At 42.2% G+C, this 19451-nt stretch overlaps 1 protein-coding gene across 1 annotated transcript; it reads left to right on the forward strand.

Annotated features, from left to right (window-relative positions):
- The first annotated feature begins 41 nt into the window (after positions 1–41).
- myom2a (myomesin 2a) lies at positions 42–19118 on the forward strand. Its single transcript, XM_036939719.1, has 31 exons — positions 42–211; positions 2793–2888; positions 3488–3623; positions 3858–4012; positions 4535–4627; positions 5844–5932; positions 6161–6205; positions 6707–6871; positions 7133–7294; positions 7917–8058; positions 8440–8639; positions 8790–8843; positions 9630–9757; positions 10019–10202; positions 11074–11248; positions 13221–13342; positions 13574–13577; positions 13879–13964; positions 14088–14224; positions 14544–14688; positions 14961–15020; positions 15377–15444; positions 15732–15845; positions 16069–16156; positions 16280–16318; positions 16735–16840; positions 17110–17273; positions 17435–17471; positions 17689–17711; positions 17801–17856; positions 18046–19118. The coding sequence occupies exons 1-31, from the start codon at positions 57–59 to the stop codon at positions 18529–18531; spliced, it is 3714 nt and encodes a 1237-aa protein (XP_036795614.1). The 5' UTR covers positions 42–56; the 3' UTR covers positions 18532–19118.
- Positions 19119–19451: the final 333 nt, after the last annotated feature.

A 19451-nucleotide genomic window follows, 5' to 3' on the forward strand; every position in this document is an offset into this window, starting at 1 on the left:
ACCTGCCCTCGTCAACTTTGACTGAAAGTGTTGAATGGGTCAGAAAATGTTGGTAAATGCTATATATAGTCATAAGTGCATCCATACATGGGGTGGTCGGGGAAAGCCATTCCTTGAGTGAGAGGGTAATATTTTTGTTACCATCAGCAAGTACCTCCCAAGCGGCATCAGGCTCGTCTGCTACCGCTTTGCGCTGTTTTAATCTCAAGGGGTGAGTCGCGTTTCTATCTGTTATTTTATCATAATTACGCTGAGCGGGTTGTTATAAATCCAACATTTTTATTTCAGGGAACCTTATATTTCCAGTACATTAACGTTGATAATGGCCATATATGGGGTCATACATGTAGGCTAAGTGAAAGAGTGACAGATATACATGTCTGGAGTTGTTTTGGGGATTGATAATTTGTCTCCGGTGAGGGATAAGGGGTTGTGTTGGAATTTATCTGAAGGCAGTTATACTTTCACTGTGCACTAATGGCATGCCTTTGAATGAAGAGGTCGCTGAACCTATTTTCTTGGGTGCATCAGTTTGGCAACCTAACGAATGATTGTATACCTAAGACATGTCCTGGAAAGTTGGATAGTGTACTGTATTGGGAGAGTACATAAACAGTTCAGTATTGAATTTATTTAGAGGCAGTTGAATAATGAATGTATTGATTGATCAGGATGTTGATGACTTGTCTTATTTATGTTAGGCCAATTTATTTTCTAATGAGTATTGGCCTACATTCAGCCAAACGTGCAGGCTACTAATTTTCTTCTGTAGCTTTTGACTATATTTCTCCAGTGCATTAGCCTTCAAACTTCTTTCAGCTATTCATAGATGAGCTGTGCTCGCTGTAAGGTGAAACATTTGAGGGGCTGACCCCTGTTTATATGGTGGTATGTGGAGGCAACATTCATGGCCCCTCTTAAACCATAAAGTAATGCCTGAACATGTCATTTGTGGGATAAATATCATAGAAGTAGTATGCAAGGGAGATAATGTGAAAGATATATTCTCTGGCAAAGTATTTGTAGTTTAATGGAGAAATAATAACCATTGCGTATCAGTCCTTCGACAGCCATTTTGTGAGGCCTTCAAAGACAGAGAGAGCCTGTGTGCCTATAAGTGCGGGTGCTGCAGTTAGGCTATGTTGTCAATAATTATGTGAAAGTTGATGATAATAGGGAATATTCATCTACTAAGGCTTTGCAGATTCTCATCAACCGTAGAAGGTTGACAACTAGAGTTGACAAAAGCAGCGTGAAAAGCGCTCAATGGGAAGTCATTATTGTGTCTGATCATGCTAAATACATTGATGTTAATGTTGAAAACGTCATTAACACAGCAAACCACCTCCAATGTTCAGTTGCATGTGAAGTAAAGGTAAACAATTCCATTTCCCTCCTCCCTCTCCTTACCTGGTATTGTGACCAGGTTTCTTTTGAAGTGTTCCAGCCATGGCTACCAAGGTCATGCATTTTAATCAGAAGAAGCATGTGAGCCACGTCAGCCATCACAGCTCTCACACTACTAAGCATGTTGTCAAGGAGCACTCTTCAAGGTAGGGGATTAGTGTTATTGCTCACCTGCAGCACTATAGAAAGCAGTTTTTTGGCAATACAGCAGCCGGAGCACAAGTGTGTGGATGTACATGGTGCTGGTGTAGAGGGAAGTGGAGTGGACAAGAGATGGTCTCCAACTTCAAATGTACACCACCCCATGCTGATGCTATGCGGCTTGCAGCAATGGATTTTGCCTTGTTTTAGGGTCGTAGGGTCATATCAGGCCACTAGATGTTGCTTTAGCGCTCCTCAGACCACCCCAACCCTTTGGTGGTTACGCCATCGGCTGTGCTTCAAACTGCAGTTCCAAGGTTATAGGAGTCTGTGGTGAGCTGAAGTGGTGGCGTTCAAATGGAACTGTACCCAATGAAGCCTCAAACTCAGAATTTGTCACACTGCAAGCAGAAGCCAAAGTGTTGGGACCTATTGACCAGGTCCTAGCAGGCCGTGACGTTGATGTTGTTATGCAACCCATGTCTAGTGCGCATGCCACTGCTTTACTGTGCCTGAAACATATGCTTAACCCTGTTCTAGACCCCAACCCATCAAGAAAAAAACTATCCAGTTACTGGACTCTTTACTGGTTATATTTGCTAAGAAATTAAAAGGGCAATTCTGTAACTTTTCAACCTCCTATTCATCATTTCCGGCATCAAACCAGTGTCCATATATGTGAAAACAGCACGTTTCTATGATCTGTGGTTAAAAAGATAAGAAGAAAAGTACAAAAAACAATGTTTCTCTGTGACATCACAGGGTAGGCCATGGTGATTTTCTAAACCTGCAACGAGTTTCTAGCCCAAGGAATGGTATTTTCTTGCTCCTCACGTCACCACGAATCTCATAGTGTTTGAAAATCCATGTTTTTAAAATGTTTCACTTTTGATGATGTCATCAGGTAGACGTTTTTAACTTTTTATTTTTTTCTACAAGACGTGTAAATGCTAAATTTTCACATATGTTGACACTGGTATTGTGCTGGAGATTGAAAATGAGGTTGAAAAGTTAACTTTTGTCCAATACCAATGATCTCACTATCTAAGTGAAAATCACAAAATGTATTGCTTTTATTAGCTTTTATGTCCCTTTTTGGTTTTTGATATGAAGTATATTCTACAATTGTTTTTAAATTTTAAAATCACAGTACCACCAAAACAGTGCTGGCACTAAGGAAGATTTAAAAAAAAAAACACTATCTACCTGTTCTAATGACTCTAACGACTGCTCTCTCTCCACAGGAAATCAAGCTCTAAGTCTGTGAACCAGGTGCAGCACACCCACGCCACAGAGGCTATGGCTGAACCAGCCTATACAGTGCCGGCGTTCAGCCAGAGGTGGGTCCAATAGGACAGTGTCTCACAGCTACATTGGCCCAGTACAGAAACAACCCCTAGCTTTTATCCCTAGACACTTGTGTAGATCTGAAAGGATTCGATGGGTGTAAGCAATTTGGCAAAATCTCCACCCAACTAAGATGGAACTACTACCATACCTATTACATTCTTTCAGGTTTACATGAAGTGCCTTGGGGAAGGTGCTAGGGGTTGTTTCTGAACAGGGCCCATAGGTCATGCTGTTTTAGGTGTAAGGGAATATTTACCACAGTCAGAGCTGACTGCAGGCAAAGACTAGCAGGAGCTACTATGGTGACTGAAAAACACAGATAATATGCCAAATTGTGTCCTGGTGCATGTGTTGTGTTTCATTATACAGCAGGGATCATCAAATAGATTCAGCTGCGGGACGATTTTTATATCCAACAATGAACACAAAAAAACAATGGGAAAAAAAGCAAGCCCCCAGTTGTGGAACCCTGTTATACAGGATGAGTTGGTTAGATGTTAATAACCTATCTGACCTAACACTGGACAAACACTGTATATTGTATCGATATATAAATTCTTATCTTTCCTGCTATGGAATATGTATGTAGGAGCGCCGGTGAGATAGAGGAGTACCAGCGAGTGTCTAGTCATGTTGGGAAAGGACTTGCTTCAATTCAGAAGGAGCTCCACAGGATGCGAGTGGCCACAAAGACCCAAGTGGAGAATATTGAGATTAAGAGAGAGGTAATACACTGGATTGTGGAAGGATCATGTTATATGCAGTGCTGCTGACACAGGATCAGATATCATTGATGAAACCCTGTGATTTGCAAATATCACAGTTAAACAGATATGTAATATTTGATAGCTTTTTGCCTATAGCTTCTATTATCTTATTTCTACCTGCACTAACCTTATCACTGCTGGAGGAAAGGTTGCCCCTCATTTGCTAATGCAACCTTTACTGTCTCTCCTCAGGTGCAGGAGATGATGCACAAGAAGGTGACGTCGATTACGGAGACGGACAAGGCCCCTGACTTCCTGGTGGCTCTGAGGCCCCACGCCGCGTGGGAGAAGACTCCTGTCAAGCTGTTCTGCACCGTAGGCGGTCACCCCAGGCCTATTGTCAAATGGTTAGGAGCGCTCGCCTCTTATTGAACCACTGTTGTACTTCATTATGTATCCGTTTCCATATTGTGTATGCATCTGGTAACCACTCTGATTAGCCATGTAGTCTTTGAGATGTGACATGTTTTACCAACAACATAGCAACTGCTTAATTTATATACAGACAGTTTAGAGACATTTGTCTACGATGTTTTAGAATGCACTTTTAATTAGCATTTACCTGCAGTTGTGGTTGTAAACTGATTATAATGACATCATTTCAACCAGATTTGTCCTCTGGGGACAGTACTTGGCTGGCTTTCATTATGGTGTCTAATGGCGCTTTTTAGTGAGGTTTCCTCACTCTATGGGTCTCATTAGCGCTATGTTAGTGATCACATTAGCACCAATTACACCATCTCTACTTTAACAGCCAGCACCTTGGTCTTGTCTAATGCTATAAATGTCATGACAGATCTATTAAAAACACTTCAGTACTAAAAATTCCATCAGAACCCACTTACTAATTTGATGCCTTGTATTTTCAGGTATAAGGGAGGAAAACCTGTTGACCCACTGAGTGCCCCAGGAAAGTACAAGATTGAGAGCAAGTATGGAGTACACAGTCTGATTATTAGCAGGTACTGTACCTCACTCTAATTCACTGTCTCTTTTCATGTTAATTGGTTTAATTTGACCAAGGTCAAGTTCGGGTTAATTTCAACTTGATTAAGGACATGAACCGAAATTCAATTCACATACTGTAGTATTTGAAATCATTATTACATACATTCAATTGTGTTTCATTTCTTGAACTTACTGACTTCAAATGAAATTGTCACTTGCCTTGTTCTACTCTATGAACAGGTGTTGTTTTTCCACTTGTGTCAGGCGGTACCCATTGTCCCCCTTTGGTTGTTTCTTGTTGCCAGTGGAAGTGAATGGCACCCCAGTGAAACTGAAGGGGGGAGGGGGTTGTTGCATTTCCTATTTAGTCTAAAGCCTCTAAAGACAGCCTGCATGTCGCTGGCCCGCCCGGCCCTCGTCTTCACGACGCCTCAGCTGTTCATACCGAAGTGCTGACCTCCGTGTCATTCGATCCGTTCATTCCTCCTCCCCCCTCTCTCGCTCTCTCGCTCTCTGCACTGAATCTCTCCTACGTCGTCATTACGTTACTAGGTCAAAAAGGACACCGCCGTTTAAGGTAGCCCCTCCACCCCAACACGCTCTCTTTCATACCCTTTTCTTTTCCTCACTTAATCAATTAGTTGTCTTTGATAATATTTGAAGAGAACGAGAGTAACGGTGGGAATAACATGGCCGGAGATCCATATCACCCCAGCTGGGAATATGGAAAACTAATCGTCTTTAAAATAGTACTTCCAGGGGGGACGGTCCCATTTCTCCTCTTCTATTCTCACCCTCGGTTTCTCCTTGGGAGTGTCTGTCCTCACGATGTGCCGCCTTCTTATTAACGCCTTCTGCTGCTTCAGAACGTCGCCTTCTGTTCGACGGCGCTCTCAAGCCATGAGATCACTTTCTAAAACGCAATGTTTCCTTCTTCTCACTCATGTCGTCAAACATTTGACTGGGATTAAAAGTCGTCCTTTAAAAGGCATGAAGGTGAAGGGGAGGATGTTATGAACTAAATGCATTTCTTGGATGTTACACAGTCCTGAAGTAATTTAACACAATGCCAATAACCCCCTATGACATTAACAGTTTTTAACCAATCAGAATTCAGGATTAGACCGACCTGTTGTAGAAACAGTGATAAATGAACAGCACAATACACATGTACCGTTTATTTGAGCCAATGAAATCATAATATACTAATATCTAATTTCCTTCACTTAGGTGCGTGGTGAGTGATACTGCAGAGTACAGCGCCGTGGCAACGAACTCCCATGGATCAACTACCAGCAAGGCCTTTGTCACTGTCAATAGTGAGTTTTTTTCTCTCTCTCTCTCTCTCTCTCTCTCTCTCTCTCTCTCTCTCTCTCTCTGTCTTTTAAGTATTTGCACTGAAGGACTTGAGCTGCTATTAAGTGTTCCCTCAAATGTCACTCTCCCACGCAACAAACACCCATAGCATATGAATCTGAATGAAGGTTTTCATTTTGGAAAATAATGTTCCTTCTTCCCTTTCTAAAAATTATTTGTATTCCTCATAGGACCAGCAGGAGGAGCCTATGGGTCCTGCCAGCTTTCTGGTCAAGGTGAGAGGAAAGAGTGGATTGAGAAGGAGGGTGGGTGGAGAACCAGCCCAGTGCTGCTGGAGTGGGGCCCAGACATGGCAGGCTTTGATTGAGATCAGAGGGCACAAATAACAGTATCTATCTAAGTGGCCTGATAAGCACTGGAATCTATTGTGAGTGTGACTTTGTGTTGTTCTGGCCCTGAGACAGTCAACGAATGAAAACAAGGGGCGACTTATATTCAACACACACTGAAGGACCTTACAATGTCACAATACAACACACTTTTACGAACACATCAACCATGATAATATTGGATTGTGCTAAACTGGTTTGTTTACATGTCATACTGCCATTTCTTCATCCACAGCTGCATAATATCTGTATGTATTATATACTGATATAGGTATATGTTGTTTAAGTGTTTGGTTAACACAGATCATAGCAAGCACTATAGGGCATTATTGGTATACTTGAGATGTACTAATATATTAGCATGTGTTGTCCTTGTCTTCTCCTCAGTGCCCCACATGACTGTGATCCACCACAGTAAGCTGGAGATCACCATGCTGGATAGGTTTGGAGTGTCGTTCGGAACAGAGGGAGGTTCCATTAGTCTGGTGTGTACCATGGTGGTGGTCCCTGATCTGCCCAACGTACCACCACTGGCCCAGTGGTACAGAGACGGTGAGCGAGTGAACATTACTCAATGGTACATCATCACAAATAGCACCACACAGGAAAGCCATACAGTACATTGTGCAGAAAGCACAGTGCATCTTAATTCACAGCACATGTCCGTACAGCGCAGCCCCAGCATATTACAGTATGACATAGAACGAAGCAACAGTTTTTGAAAACATTCTACCATCATGCTCTTACGGTCAACTCTCAACAACAACCAACTACTCGATGAAGTGTTGTTATTCCGTCTCTGTTGTTGATCAGATAAACTGCTGAAGGCTGGGAAGTTGGCTGAGATTAAGGTTGGTGGGGGCGCTGCCACTTTGACTTTGCCCCACCTGGCCAAGGATGATGAGGGTCTGTACACCCTCCGCATGTGGACGAAGGACGGCACCACCGAGCACAGCGCCTACCTCTTTGTGAAAGGTAAAGTCATATGGTCTTATAATTAAATGATATTATAATTTGACAATAAAGCAGCAAACACTCTTAGAAATCTATCTAGAACCTAAAAGGGTTCTTCTGCTGTCCCCATAGGAGAACCCTTTGAAGAGTCCTTTTTGGTTGCAGGTAGAACCATTTTGGTTCCAGGTAGAACCCTTTTGGGTTCCTTGTAGAGCCCTTTGTACAGAGGGTTCTACATGAAACCCAAAAGGGTTCTACCTGGAACCAAAAACGGTTCTCTAATGTGGACGAACCCTTTTGGAAGCCTTTTTTCTAAGAGTGTAGAAACAACATATTTATTTGAGAAATATTATTTAATGTTATACATTAGAAAGGAAAGAATGTTTACTATAATTCTATACATTTAGAAACAATACCAGGTTTGAGGTTTGTTGTTAAGAAACATTTAGTGATAAATGACACAGTTCCAATGGGCCCTTTAAACTTCAGGCCTGACTCAACACAAAGATATGGTCTAGGCATTTTGCATAATCCCATACATATTTGCATGTGTTAACCCAAGTGATTTATACAGTGTTGCCACTTTGTCTCCTTATTCTCTACAGTCCCACCTTGCTTCCTTGTTCTCTTCCTTATTCCCCAGATGCTGCTCCCGCTGTGGCCGGAGCACCTGGTGCACCAATCAGCGTCAAGGCGTTTGACATCAACTCGGACTACGTCCTGGTTGCCTGGAAACCCCCCAACACCACCAACGAGGCTGCCATCACCGGATACTTTGTGGACAAGTCAGTTTTAGTCATTTAGAACCTTACGTTAGACTCATACAGAATCTCCAACAATAGTCAATAAAAGCAGATTTGATTGTAGTTGTTAGAAGATGCAGAAGACCTAAAGGATGGCCATTGAGAGTGTAAGACAGTGGAGTGATTGTGAGAAACTTCACGGTCACATGATGTTTCAGATCTAATCTGGTTTTGTGAAGCTACCGGATCTCACAGAGCCAAACAAAGACTTGTGACGAAGGCACGCGAATTAGATTTCTAGATAAATGACTGATGGAACTACAAACATCTGCAGTATCATTGTTGATGTCCATTCAGACCAAGCACTTCCACACGTCAATACATTCTATGGTTTATGATGTAATTCCTCCTCCTCCTGTACAGACGTGAGTCTGGTAGTGCTACCTGGTCCCAGTGTAACGACGCCCCAGTGCGGATCTGTAAGTACCCCGTGCACGGCCTGAGCGTGGGTCACGCCTACCACTTCCGGGTCAGGGCTGTCAACAGTGCCGGGATCAGCAGACCGTCCCGGGAGTCTGACAAGGTGACTGCCCTGGACCCAGCTGAGCGAGAGAGACTGCAAGGTACATAACCACACACAGACTCATGATGTCTACTTGAGAGTGCAAACTCAAAGGACATCTTTTGTATTTATGTTTTTGGGTGAAATATCAGACAGCAGATGTACCTTTGTGTCACACATGACTTTTCTGGTTTTTCCTCTGTTGAAACAGTGATTAAACTGGATGGGAAACATGAAGTAGTGATTAAAGAGGATGACCTGGAAGGTAGAGTATGCCAACAATGGTAACGGACCAGAATATTGTGTTGAGTCTGTTCTATTCCTCTCGTCTATTAAACAAAAACACTGGATAACAAATGAACCTTCCACTCAGCGTTGAAATCAACATATCCACAACATTTCCCGAACTGACCAATATCCATCAAAGCAAATACCTGTTGAATATATCGTATCGGCAAAAGCCCTTACAATATACAATACTATACACATGAATGTATGTACACATAAATACTTGTGTTCTCAGTACCTTAAAGGGGAAGTTGAAGGATTTCTCTCCTAATTGTCTCGTCATTATTAATCAATAAACCCTCGCTCTTCATGCTCACCTTCTGCTTTTAGATTGGACTTTGGCATTGCCATCATAACAACTCTTAATGATAGTAGTCATAATAATATCAACACTTCATAATAAGAATGAATAAAAACAACTTTTCTAAGCAACTTCATTGACACCACTGGACTAACGGTGAGACGAGCACCATAATAAATAGGCACCTAACCAGCCAGCTCTTTAAACTTAGATTTAACAAAGGTAGATTATAACTTATATCCTTCATTTTTCATATCCAAACGTCATCCTTTGCGTTGTACAACTTTTAACCCATCATCTAACCCTTGACGCAAACATTGTAACTAAAACGATCTAAACTAACCCCAAATGTAATTCCATAATACTAAATGAGCCCCAAATGTACTTTAAAGTTTGATCTAATTATTGATCAAATAATAAGTGTTATGAAGTATTGTTCAATGCCATTCAATCCCAACATAGGTTACGTTACATTGCCGGGGGAGCCTACAGATGTGCATGCCTCAGAGATATTCAAATCATATATCGTGCTGAGCTGGAAACCCCCCAGCCCTCGTGGACGGGCACCACTGTGGTACATCATTGAGAAGGTGTGTGGCTGCTCCTTTCACCTTCCCATCTACAGCATGTAGATCTCTCAGTACAGTCTACTGTAGTAGATTAGACAGGCCATTTGATCTTTTCACAACTTTCAATCTGTCTAAAGTGCAGTAATATTTTTTGCAAAATGGCAGAAATAACAGCTGGCAGGTATGTTGCTAAAGGCATTTTTTCGAATGAGATTAGGGATTCAATGATGTTGTAGAAGGCTTTACCTCTCATTTGCCTTCCCCGTCCCAAATATCCACTAGTCCGTGTCAGGCACTGGGGCTTGGCAGAGGATCAACACAGCAGTGAAACTGCAGTCCCCTCGCTACCCCGTTTTCGATTTGGAAGCCGGGAAAAAGTACCAGTTCCGTGTGCATTCTGAGAACTTGTACGGGGCCAGCGAGGCCTCTAAGCCTACAGATCCCATCGAAAAGGTGGATGAGCATGGTAAGAGTGGGTTTTAGCACACACACACACAAACATAGGCAGGCACACATACACACACAGAGACGAGTACACACACACAGACGGGTACACACACATACACACACAAAATGTATGATACATGCATATGATACATGCATTTACAAACAGTGACAGTCAAGGAATCCTTCCAATTCTACTTTGATAAATGAGACTGTTTAACATATGTTTCAGGTAGTGAGCGGCCTGTTGGTATGTACAATATAAAGCCCAACGTTTATCCCTTATTTGAAACACACTGAGATTTATGTAATGTGACTATCACACTCCTGTAATGTCACAATCACAAATCGGTCTTTCACCCCTGATCGTATTTTGGAGAAACTAACTACCAATGATGATGGGCATGATTAAGTCACATCAAATCCTACAGTATCCTCACCCTAACGTCACAATCCCAAAATACGTTTCGTCCCCACAATATCCATGATTGATAATGGTACACTCTTGTCTGACACGAACTCCCGTCATGAAAGATGCATCATGTATCACAACTGAAAATAATGTCATCCCTTGCTAAAGCTATGTTTTGTGGAATATAGTCCACAGGTTTACAGAATGGTTGTGTCCATTGTTCTTTATATGTCTGTATCTCCTCATAACATTGCACCAAGATATCCCGCCACATCAGGTATGTAATGCATAATGAGAAATGCTTTATTTTTCATCGTCTTAAATGAAGGTGTTTATACATGATGACAATCATTTATTTGAAGATTTATAATGAAGATGCATGTTTTTCTCATTCCTAACCCCTTTACTCTGTTACTGTGTAGAAATTATACATCAATTCAATATCTCCAGTCCCCAACATGCATGTGTTTCGCCTGTGTAGGTGTTCCCTCCGCTCCTGGTCAGGTGGTTGCCACCAGGAACACCAAGTCCTCTGTGTTTGTGCAGTGGGACCCCCCCAAACACCCCAACCACCTCATTGGGTACTACATAGACGCCTCTTTGGTGGGATCAAAGACCTGGGCCCCATGCAACCACAAGCCCTACAAGCACACCAGGTAGCCATTTAAACATAGACGTTTGTCTACTAGTTATCTATTCAAGCTACGGCAGTGATTTAATATTAGATATGTTATTAAAGGAGATGGGACAGTGAATGTAGTGTGACAGGCATCTGGCTTGAGAATAATCCAGAAATCAAATCTTTGCAAACGAGACACTGATTTGGCAAAATCCTGACACCTACAGTGCCTTCAGAAAGTATTCAGACCCCTCGACTACAGCCTTCTTCTAAAATGTGTTAAATAAAAACAAATCCTCAGCAATCTACACACAGTACCCCATAATGACAAAGCAAAAACAGGTTTTAGACATTTTAGCAAATGTATTAAAACCGTATTTACATAAGTATTCAGACCGTTTTGCTGTCAGACTGGAAGTTCAAATCAAATCAAATGTATTTATATAGCCCTTCTTACATCAGCTGATATCTCAAAGTGCTGTACAGAAACCCAGCCTAAAACCCCAAACAGCAAGCAATCCAGGTGTAGAAGCACGGTGACTAGGAAAAACTCCCTAGAAAGGCCAGAACCTAGGAAGAAACCTAGAGAGGTACCAGGCTATGAGGGGTGGCCAGTCCTCTTCTGGCTGTGCCGGGTGGGGATTATAACAGAACATGGCCAAGATGTTCAAATGTTCATAAATGACCAGCATGGTCAAATAATAATAATCACAGAAGTTGTCGAGGTTGCAACAAGTCAGCACCTCAGGAGTAAATGTCAGTTGGCTTTTCATAGCCGATCATTGAGAGTATCTCTACCACTCCTGCTGTCTCTAGAGAGTTGAAAACAGCAGGTCTGGGACAGGTAGCATGTCCGGTGAACAGGTCAGAGTTCCATAGCTGCAGGCAGAACAGTTGAAACTGGAGCAGCAGCACGGACAGATGGACTGGGGACAGCAAGGAGTCACCATGCCAGGTAGTCCTGAGGCATGGTCCTAGGGCTCAGGTCCTCCGAGAGAAATAAATAAAAAATTAGAGAGAGCATACTTAAATTCACACAGGACAACGGATAAGACTGGAGAAATACTCCGGATATAACAGATTGACCCTAGCCCTCCGACAATTGAGCTCAGGTCCATCCTGTTTCCATTGATCATCCTTGAGATGTTTCTACAACTTGATTGGAGTCCACCTGTGGTAAATTCAATTGATTGGACATGATTTGGAAAAGGCACACAACTGTCTATGAAAGGTTCCACAGTTGACAGTGCATGTCACCGCAAAAACCAAGCCATGAGGTTAAAGAAATTGTCCGTAGAGCTATGAGACAGAATTATCGAGGCACAGATCGGGGGAAGGGTACCAGAACATTTCTGCAGCATTGAAGATCCCCAGAATACAGTGCCCTCCATCATTCTTAAATGGAAGAAGTTTGGAACCATCAAGACTCTTCCTAAAGCTGGCCAAACTGAGCAATCGGGGGAGAAGGGCCAGATGGCTAGGAGGCTGGCATCCCAGTGTCGCCTCTTCACTGTTGACGTTGAGGCTGGTGTTTTGCGGGTACTATTTAATGAAGCTGCCAGTTGAGGACTTGTGAGGAGTCTGTTTCTCAAACTAGACACTAATGTAGTTGTCCTTTTGCTCAGTTGTGCCCCGGGGCATCCCACTACTCTTTCTATTCTGATTAGAGCCAGTTTGCGCTGTTATGTGAAGGGAGTAGTACACAGCGTTGTACAAGATCTTCAGTTTCTTGGCAAGTTCTCTCATGGAATAGCCTTCATTTCTCAGAACAAGAATAGACTGACAAGTTTCAGAAAAAGTCCTTTGTTTCTGGCCATTTTGAGCCTGTAATCGAACCCACAAATGCTGACGCTCCAGATACTGAATGTGCTTTTCTTTCAAAAACAAGGACATTTCTAAGTGACCCCAAACTTTTGATTGATCGGTGTATATTGTCCAGGTCTTAGAGTCAGCAATTCTACCTTAAATTCAAGACGTATAGATGATCATGTTTAATTTCCCTGTTTTAGGTTTGTGGTCCATGGACTGACCCCGGGGGAGACCTATGTGTTCCGTGTCCAGGCTGTCAACATCTATGGCCTCAGTGATGAGTCCCAGGAGTCTACTCCTATTGCTGTGGAGCCCGCCCTCAGTGAGTATCAATAGAATATTGCCATATGAGAAATGCAGAATTGCCATCAGTTAATACAATATTTAAAAAGTGAATACAATTTTTACACCAACAGTTGTCACATACAGTGCTTTACAGTAACCTTAACTAGACCCCCAAAGAGCAAGCTCTATTGCCTTACTATCAATACTTAACTTTGACTATTTTCCTTTGTCCAATGCCTAATATGAAGGATTTTATTGTTTCATCTAGAGAGGTGAGTGGAGTATGGTATGTATTGAGTTGTTCTGTTATCTAGGGGTGTTTTTAATGCACAGTGTTAATAATGTGTGTGAATAATTTTGCACGCCCAATTTTTCAGTTTTTGATTTGTTAAAAAAGTTTGAAATATCCAATAAATGTCGTTCCACTTCATGATTGTGTCCCACTTGTTGTTGATTCTTCCCAAAAAAATACAGTTTTATATCTTTATGTTTGAAGCCTGAAATGTGGCAAAAGGTCTCAAAGTTCAAGGGGGCCGAATACTTTCGCAAGGCACTGTATGTTTCTTGTGAAAGTTTTATACTGATATTCTTCATTCTTGAATTTTATCTTGCAGCCCTGAACACCATGCTGGAACTCAGCTACAACATCAGACATCCAAGTCAGTATTATCCTTCAATATGCATCTTTGTCAGGGGTGAAGCGTCACATAGGAATCGTCTCACAATACCACAACAAACATCCCTTGAGAATTGATCATTTCTTTGTTTGTTTCTTCGTCCAGTTGTCCCACTGAAGCACCAACTGAACTATGAGGTTCTAGAGAAGGGCCATGTGCGTTTCTGGCTGCAGTGCCTCAAGATGTCACCCGCCGTCACCTATAGGTTCATTGTCAACGACAAGGAGGTCACCAGCAGTGATGTAGGTGCCAAACCGACAACCTCAAACATGTATTTTTAATCAAGGATAAGGAAGGTGTGCTATATGGCACGGTTAACAAAGCAACAGAAAATAAAACATTCAAAAATGCATGTAAACATGATGCTTTTTCCTGTACTCTGAATTTCACTGATGAATTGAATGCAATAGTGTTTTATTCATCCCACAGGGGGCAATTATGCAGTGTGAATATACATAACAAATAAAATGAGACATAATCACATGAAACATATAAACAGTGAAACATAAAGGTAATAGTTATTAGGAAACATGCCTGATGTAATGATGGTATGTGCCACAGAGCCACAAGATCAGCCATGATGTGAACACCAGGGTGATCCAGATGACTGTGGATCACTTCTCCAAGGCCAGCGAGGCCACCTACACCGTCCAGATCCACGACGGCAGAGCCAAGAACCAGAGCTCTCTGGTCCTGGTGAGAGACGGTGAGAGGGGATTTAATATACAGTACGTCAGACCTGGGTTCAATGATGATTTCAAATACTTTATCTGGGCTTGATTCAGTTTCCTGGCGCAATAGAACTAATAGAATAGTCAATAAAAACCACAAACTCTGCCCATCTGGCAATCCAGGTAAACTAAAGCAAACACTAAAATTATTTGATAGATTTTTCTTCTTTACTATAGGGCTATGGTGCTAGAGTGTAAGAGGTTCGGTATTAGGTTAAGTACTGACATTGTTGTGTTCTATTCTCAGTGTTCAAGGCTGTCTTGAAGGAGGCTGAGTTCCAGAGGTCAGAGCACATCCGGAAACAAGGTATTCTATCCTAGTACACAGATGATTGATGGCACATATTTGATCGATTTAGTATGAAAGTTTATGTGTAATTTGTCAACAAGAAAGTGAAGACTTTGTTGTCTTGAATTCATACATTAGTAATCAGCTGGTCTGTTAGTTTAATTTTCAACATTTCAGACTGCGCTGTAGATAACGCTTGTACTGGTCCCGTGTGGTTCAGTTGGTAGAGAAGGGTGCTTGCAACGCCAGGGTTGTTGGTTTGATTCCCACGCGGGACCCGTATGAAAATTGTATGCTAAATTACGTAAATGTAAAAATGCACTGTATATTGTGATAATAGTTTTTAAAAATTAAATATTTCTTATCATGTTTAGGTCCCCACTTTGCTGAGTACCTTTCCTACCATGTGGATGACGACTGTACTGTTCTGCTCGTCTGCAAGGTAACAAACACGTTTTCTAGGACCTGTTATTGTGGTTACAGATATCAATTTACTTCAGGTTGAAACTGTGTACACATTTGTAATCATTGGGGCTTTGCTGTTTACCCATTAAATTGTTGGGAGCATATATAGTTTTTGGGACTTCGTTGGGATATATTACTCTCTGTTAGTCAGCACCTCTACAAACATGTTTGGGTGTGCTTCATTCAGCTCATGCTTTTTACTAGGCTCTGCAGTGATTTAAAAGTTGCAGGACAGATTGTATTCTGTATGTGTTTGTGTCTCAGGTTGCCAATGTGAAGAAAGAGACTGTGTTCCACTGGCTCAAGGATGAGGAGGAGATTGTTCTGGCGACCCCTCCTAACGTGATGTCTGGATCCGTTGCTCTCCCCATCTCCTTGGTAACTACTGCTATGAACCTTGAAAGAAATGACTGCACAAGGAATACAACTGCTCAAGGGAACTCTGTTTTTTGCAGACATTTTCTTAAATGAATATTGACCCTATTTTTCAATTTCCCACAGTATCGTTTTTTTGTTCCGAGATCACGATACTATCTAAAATATTGCAAGATTTTTCTTAATTGATCATATAATCTCAGTAAATAGTACCTTTTTTCTTCAGTTCTCCAGAAAAGACCAGGGCCATTACAAAGCTAAACTCAGTGATGACAGAGGGAAAGACACTTCTGTCTTTGACATTTCTGGCCAAGGTAAACTCCTGCTCCAGGATCTCCACTATCTATAATCTGATTATTGATACAATATCATTTCCTTTATCAGGACATATTGAAAATTAATTCCTCTTTCTACAAATATTCTGTTTTGATTTTCAGTATTTGATGATATTATCAACGCCATTGCCCACATTGCTGGTAAGTACTTTGTATCAAAACACCTGCTGGGAAAAATATTGATGTTCTCCTTTGCATTGTTGTGGTTGTGAAGGTACTTAGTATTGCTGTGATGGCACTTAGCGTTGGTGTGGTTATGAAGATTCTTAGTGTTGGTGTGGTTGTGAAGATACTTAGTGTTGGTGTGGTTGTGAAGGCACTTAGTGTTGGTGTGGTTGTGAAGATACTTAGTGTTGGTGTGGTTGTGAAACTACTTAGTGTTGGTGTGATTGTGAAACTACTTAGTGGTGGTGTGGTTGTGAAACTACTTAGTGGTGGTGTGGTTGTGAAGGCACTTAGTGTTGGTGTGGTTGTGAAGGCACTTAGTGTTGGTGTGGTTGTGAAGATTCTTAGTGTTGGTGTGGTTGTGACGTCTCTGCCTCTCCTTTTCCTCTCAGGGTCTTCTGCCTCTGAGCTGGTGCTTCAGTGTACCCCAGAAGGCATCAGGCTCCAGTGCTACATGAAGTACTACACAGAGGAGATCAGGACTGCCTGGTTGCACAAGTACGCACATCTCATCTACATCACACTCAGCAAGGCCAGTTACACAGTATGCAGCCATTTTGGAGATGAGATCTGAAGGCATACTGTAACCTACGCCAATCAATGGATGTTTCTAGATACTCATTTTATTTATTTAAGTTTAGACTGTAGGGTAGATTTGTCTGTTGGTCTTACCTCAACGTAAAGTATCCATCCTTTAAATATCACTGTGGAAAGACAGTAACGCAGGGGTTTAATTTAGACGAATAAACCTGACCGTGTCCGTTTAGGGATAGCAAGATCTCGTCGTCTGAGAAGATGAGGATCGCCGGCACAGCTGAGATGGCCTGGATGCAGATCAGGGAGCCATCAGAGAAGGAGAAGGGACACTACTCCATCCAGATTATGGATGCCACCAAGTCCCACACTCGCACATTCGACCTCTCCGGACAAGGTTAGCATTGCGAGAGAAATAATCCCAGCGGGTAAAACGATGTTACAATGTTGAAATCATGTCATTACATCCAGAAGTTTAGACCACTAGGATTGTTTTAAATTGCACTTAGCTTGTCTTTTGTAGATTATGTCTTATCATGTCAATTTGTCTTTTTGTAGCATATACCGATGCCTATGAGGAGTACCTGAGACTCAAGTAAGATACTTATTTCTGTGCTTTTCTTCTTACGGTTTTTAGTTCAATTTTATTTATTTTTTTTGCAAAATGCAACACATAAAATAACAATCAAAGAATTAAAAGTTCCACGGGTTTTATAAGGCAAGAATTTGTCCTCATCGTATACACACTGCCAAATGTTTTGGTAATACACCAAGTCCTTGATTTATAATAATGTCGTTATTTTATCTTTCAGGGCTGCAGCCTTCGCTGAGAAGAGTGAGTAGACTATATTTACACAATACATATTATCCTAGTGATTACGTGACAACTAATTGACTGTACTAATTGACTGTTCTAATCCTCAGACCGTGGTAGAGTGGTTGGTGGTCTGCCGGATGTGGTCACCATTATGGAGCAGAAGGTGGGATATACTATGCACTCTGAACAAACTTTATATCATGATGACATATGCTTGTATACGATTGTGATTGTATTGAAAATACGTGGTCTCTTGTAGAGAATTGCGTGCATATTCAAGAGATCTTTCTCTCTGACCTCTATCTCTCTGACGTCTGACCTTTCCTCTCCACCTCCCTCTGTCCACCTTCAGACCCTGAGCCTGACCTGCACAGTCTGGGGTGACCCCAGTCCAGAGGTCACCTGGTTCAAGAATGAAAATGAGGTAGTCTCCACTGAGCACGCCAAGATAACACTTGAGGCCAATAAGTTCGCCAGCCTCACCATCACCGCCGTCACGCCGGAAGACTCCGGCAAGTACAGCATCAACGTACGGAACAAATATGGCGGGGAGTTCGTGGAGATCACCGTGAGCGTCTACAAGCACGGCGAGAGCCCCCCCGAGCCTAAAATGGGAGGGAGAGGAGCAACACCTGCACCCCTGGCCTCCAAGACCCCTGCCCAAACCCCTACCCCTGCCCAAACCCCCATCCCCCAGACCCCCACCCCATCCCTTAAGTCCCCCACCCCTTCCCTAAGGTCCCCTACCCCAACCGCCAAATCCCCAACCCCCCCTAGGCATGTTAAGTCGCCCAGCCCTGCCAGATCTCTCAAGTCACCAACCCCCCCTAGAAAGTAACCAGGGATATTGATGCCTGAGAAGGCTTGAAGCATTTTCTGCTACTGATTTATAGCATGAGTTGAGTGAAACCAGAAGCTGTTACATGAAGGTGTCCATTTTAGGTGTCATATGTCATACACCTTGGTCACTGAGCTTTAACATGCAAGAAATGTTTGAAAAAATAAATGAACAGAGTAGATGTTAATCATAAGTGTTAATAATTTTAAAAAAGCTGCACCTTCCACTATACTGTACTATATAATGGAATGTCTGAAGACCTGGGATCAGCCTGCCTAAAGTGCCTGGTGGGCAGGGTTTGTGCCAGGTGGTGCCAAGGGGGCGGAATTTTCCATTGCAACAGGCAAGCTCAATCAAGCACAGCTAAAGTATTTGAAGTGAATTCAAATGGTATTTGAGCCCAGGTCTGAATGTCTGTGTCCATTTCTCTGTGGGTGGTGAATAGATGTCGGAGAGTGCAGACGGAAAGACACACAGCCAGTGCCGTCCGCACTGCAGTTGCTATGCCAGAGAAGTTACGTTTGTCTGCACCATGTTGTGTTTCCCCCTTTGCTTTGTGTTAGAAATAAACCTCATTTATCACCTCTGTTGTCTTTTCCTGTCATTCTTTCTTTTTATTTCCTTCACTTGTCTCCTCTCACCTCCCAATTGTCTTTCTTTTAAGGAAGAACCTTTTAGTAATTTACCAATAACGTTAGACGATACGGACTTCTGTATGGCACAATATCCTTTTGATATTCTCCTCAAATATGTATTAAGAACATGTTGTACCTTAATACAAATGTACACTCCACAGAAGAGGTCACATTTGGGGTAACAACTCTACCAATAAAGAAAACTACTGTGTTTCCTCTCACCCAAACAAGATACTACTAGCCTGACTTCTTCCAAACCTCTGAAAGGAGAGGGAGGGACTCTCA

Source organism: Oncorhynchus mykiss, chromosome 13 (genome assembly GCF_013265735.2).
Source record: "Oncorhynchus mykiss isolate Arlee chromosome 13, USDA_OmykA_1.1, whole genome shotgun sequence".
Classification (NCBI taxonomy): Eukaryota; Metazoa; Chordata; class Actinopteri; order Salmoniformes; family Salmonidae; genus Oncorhynchus; species Oncorhynchus mykiss.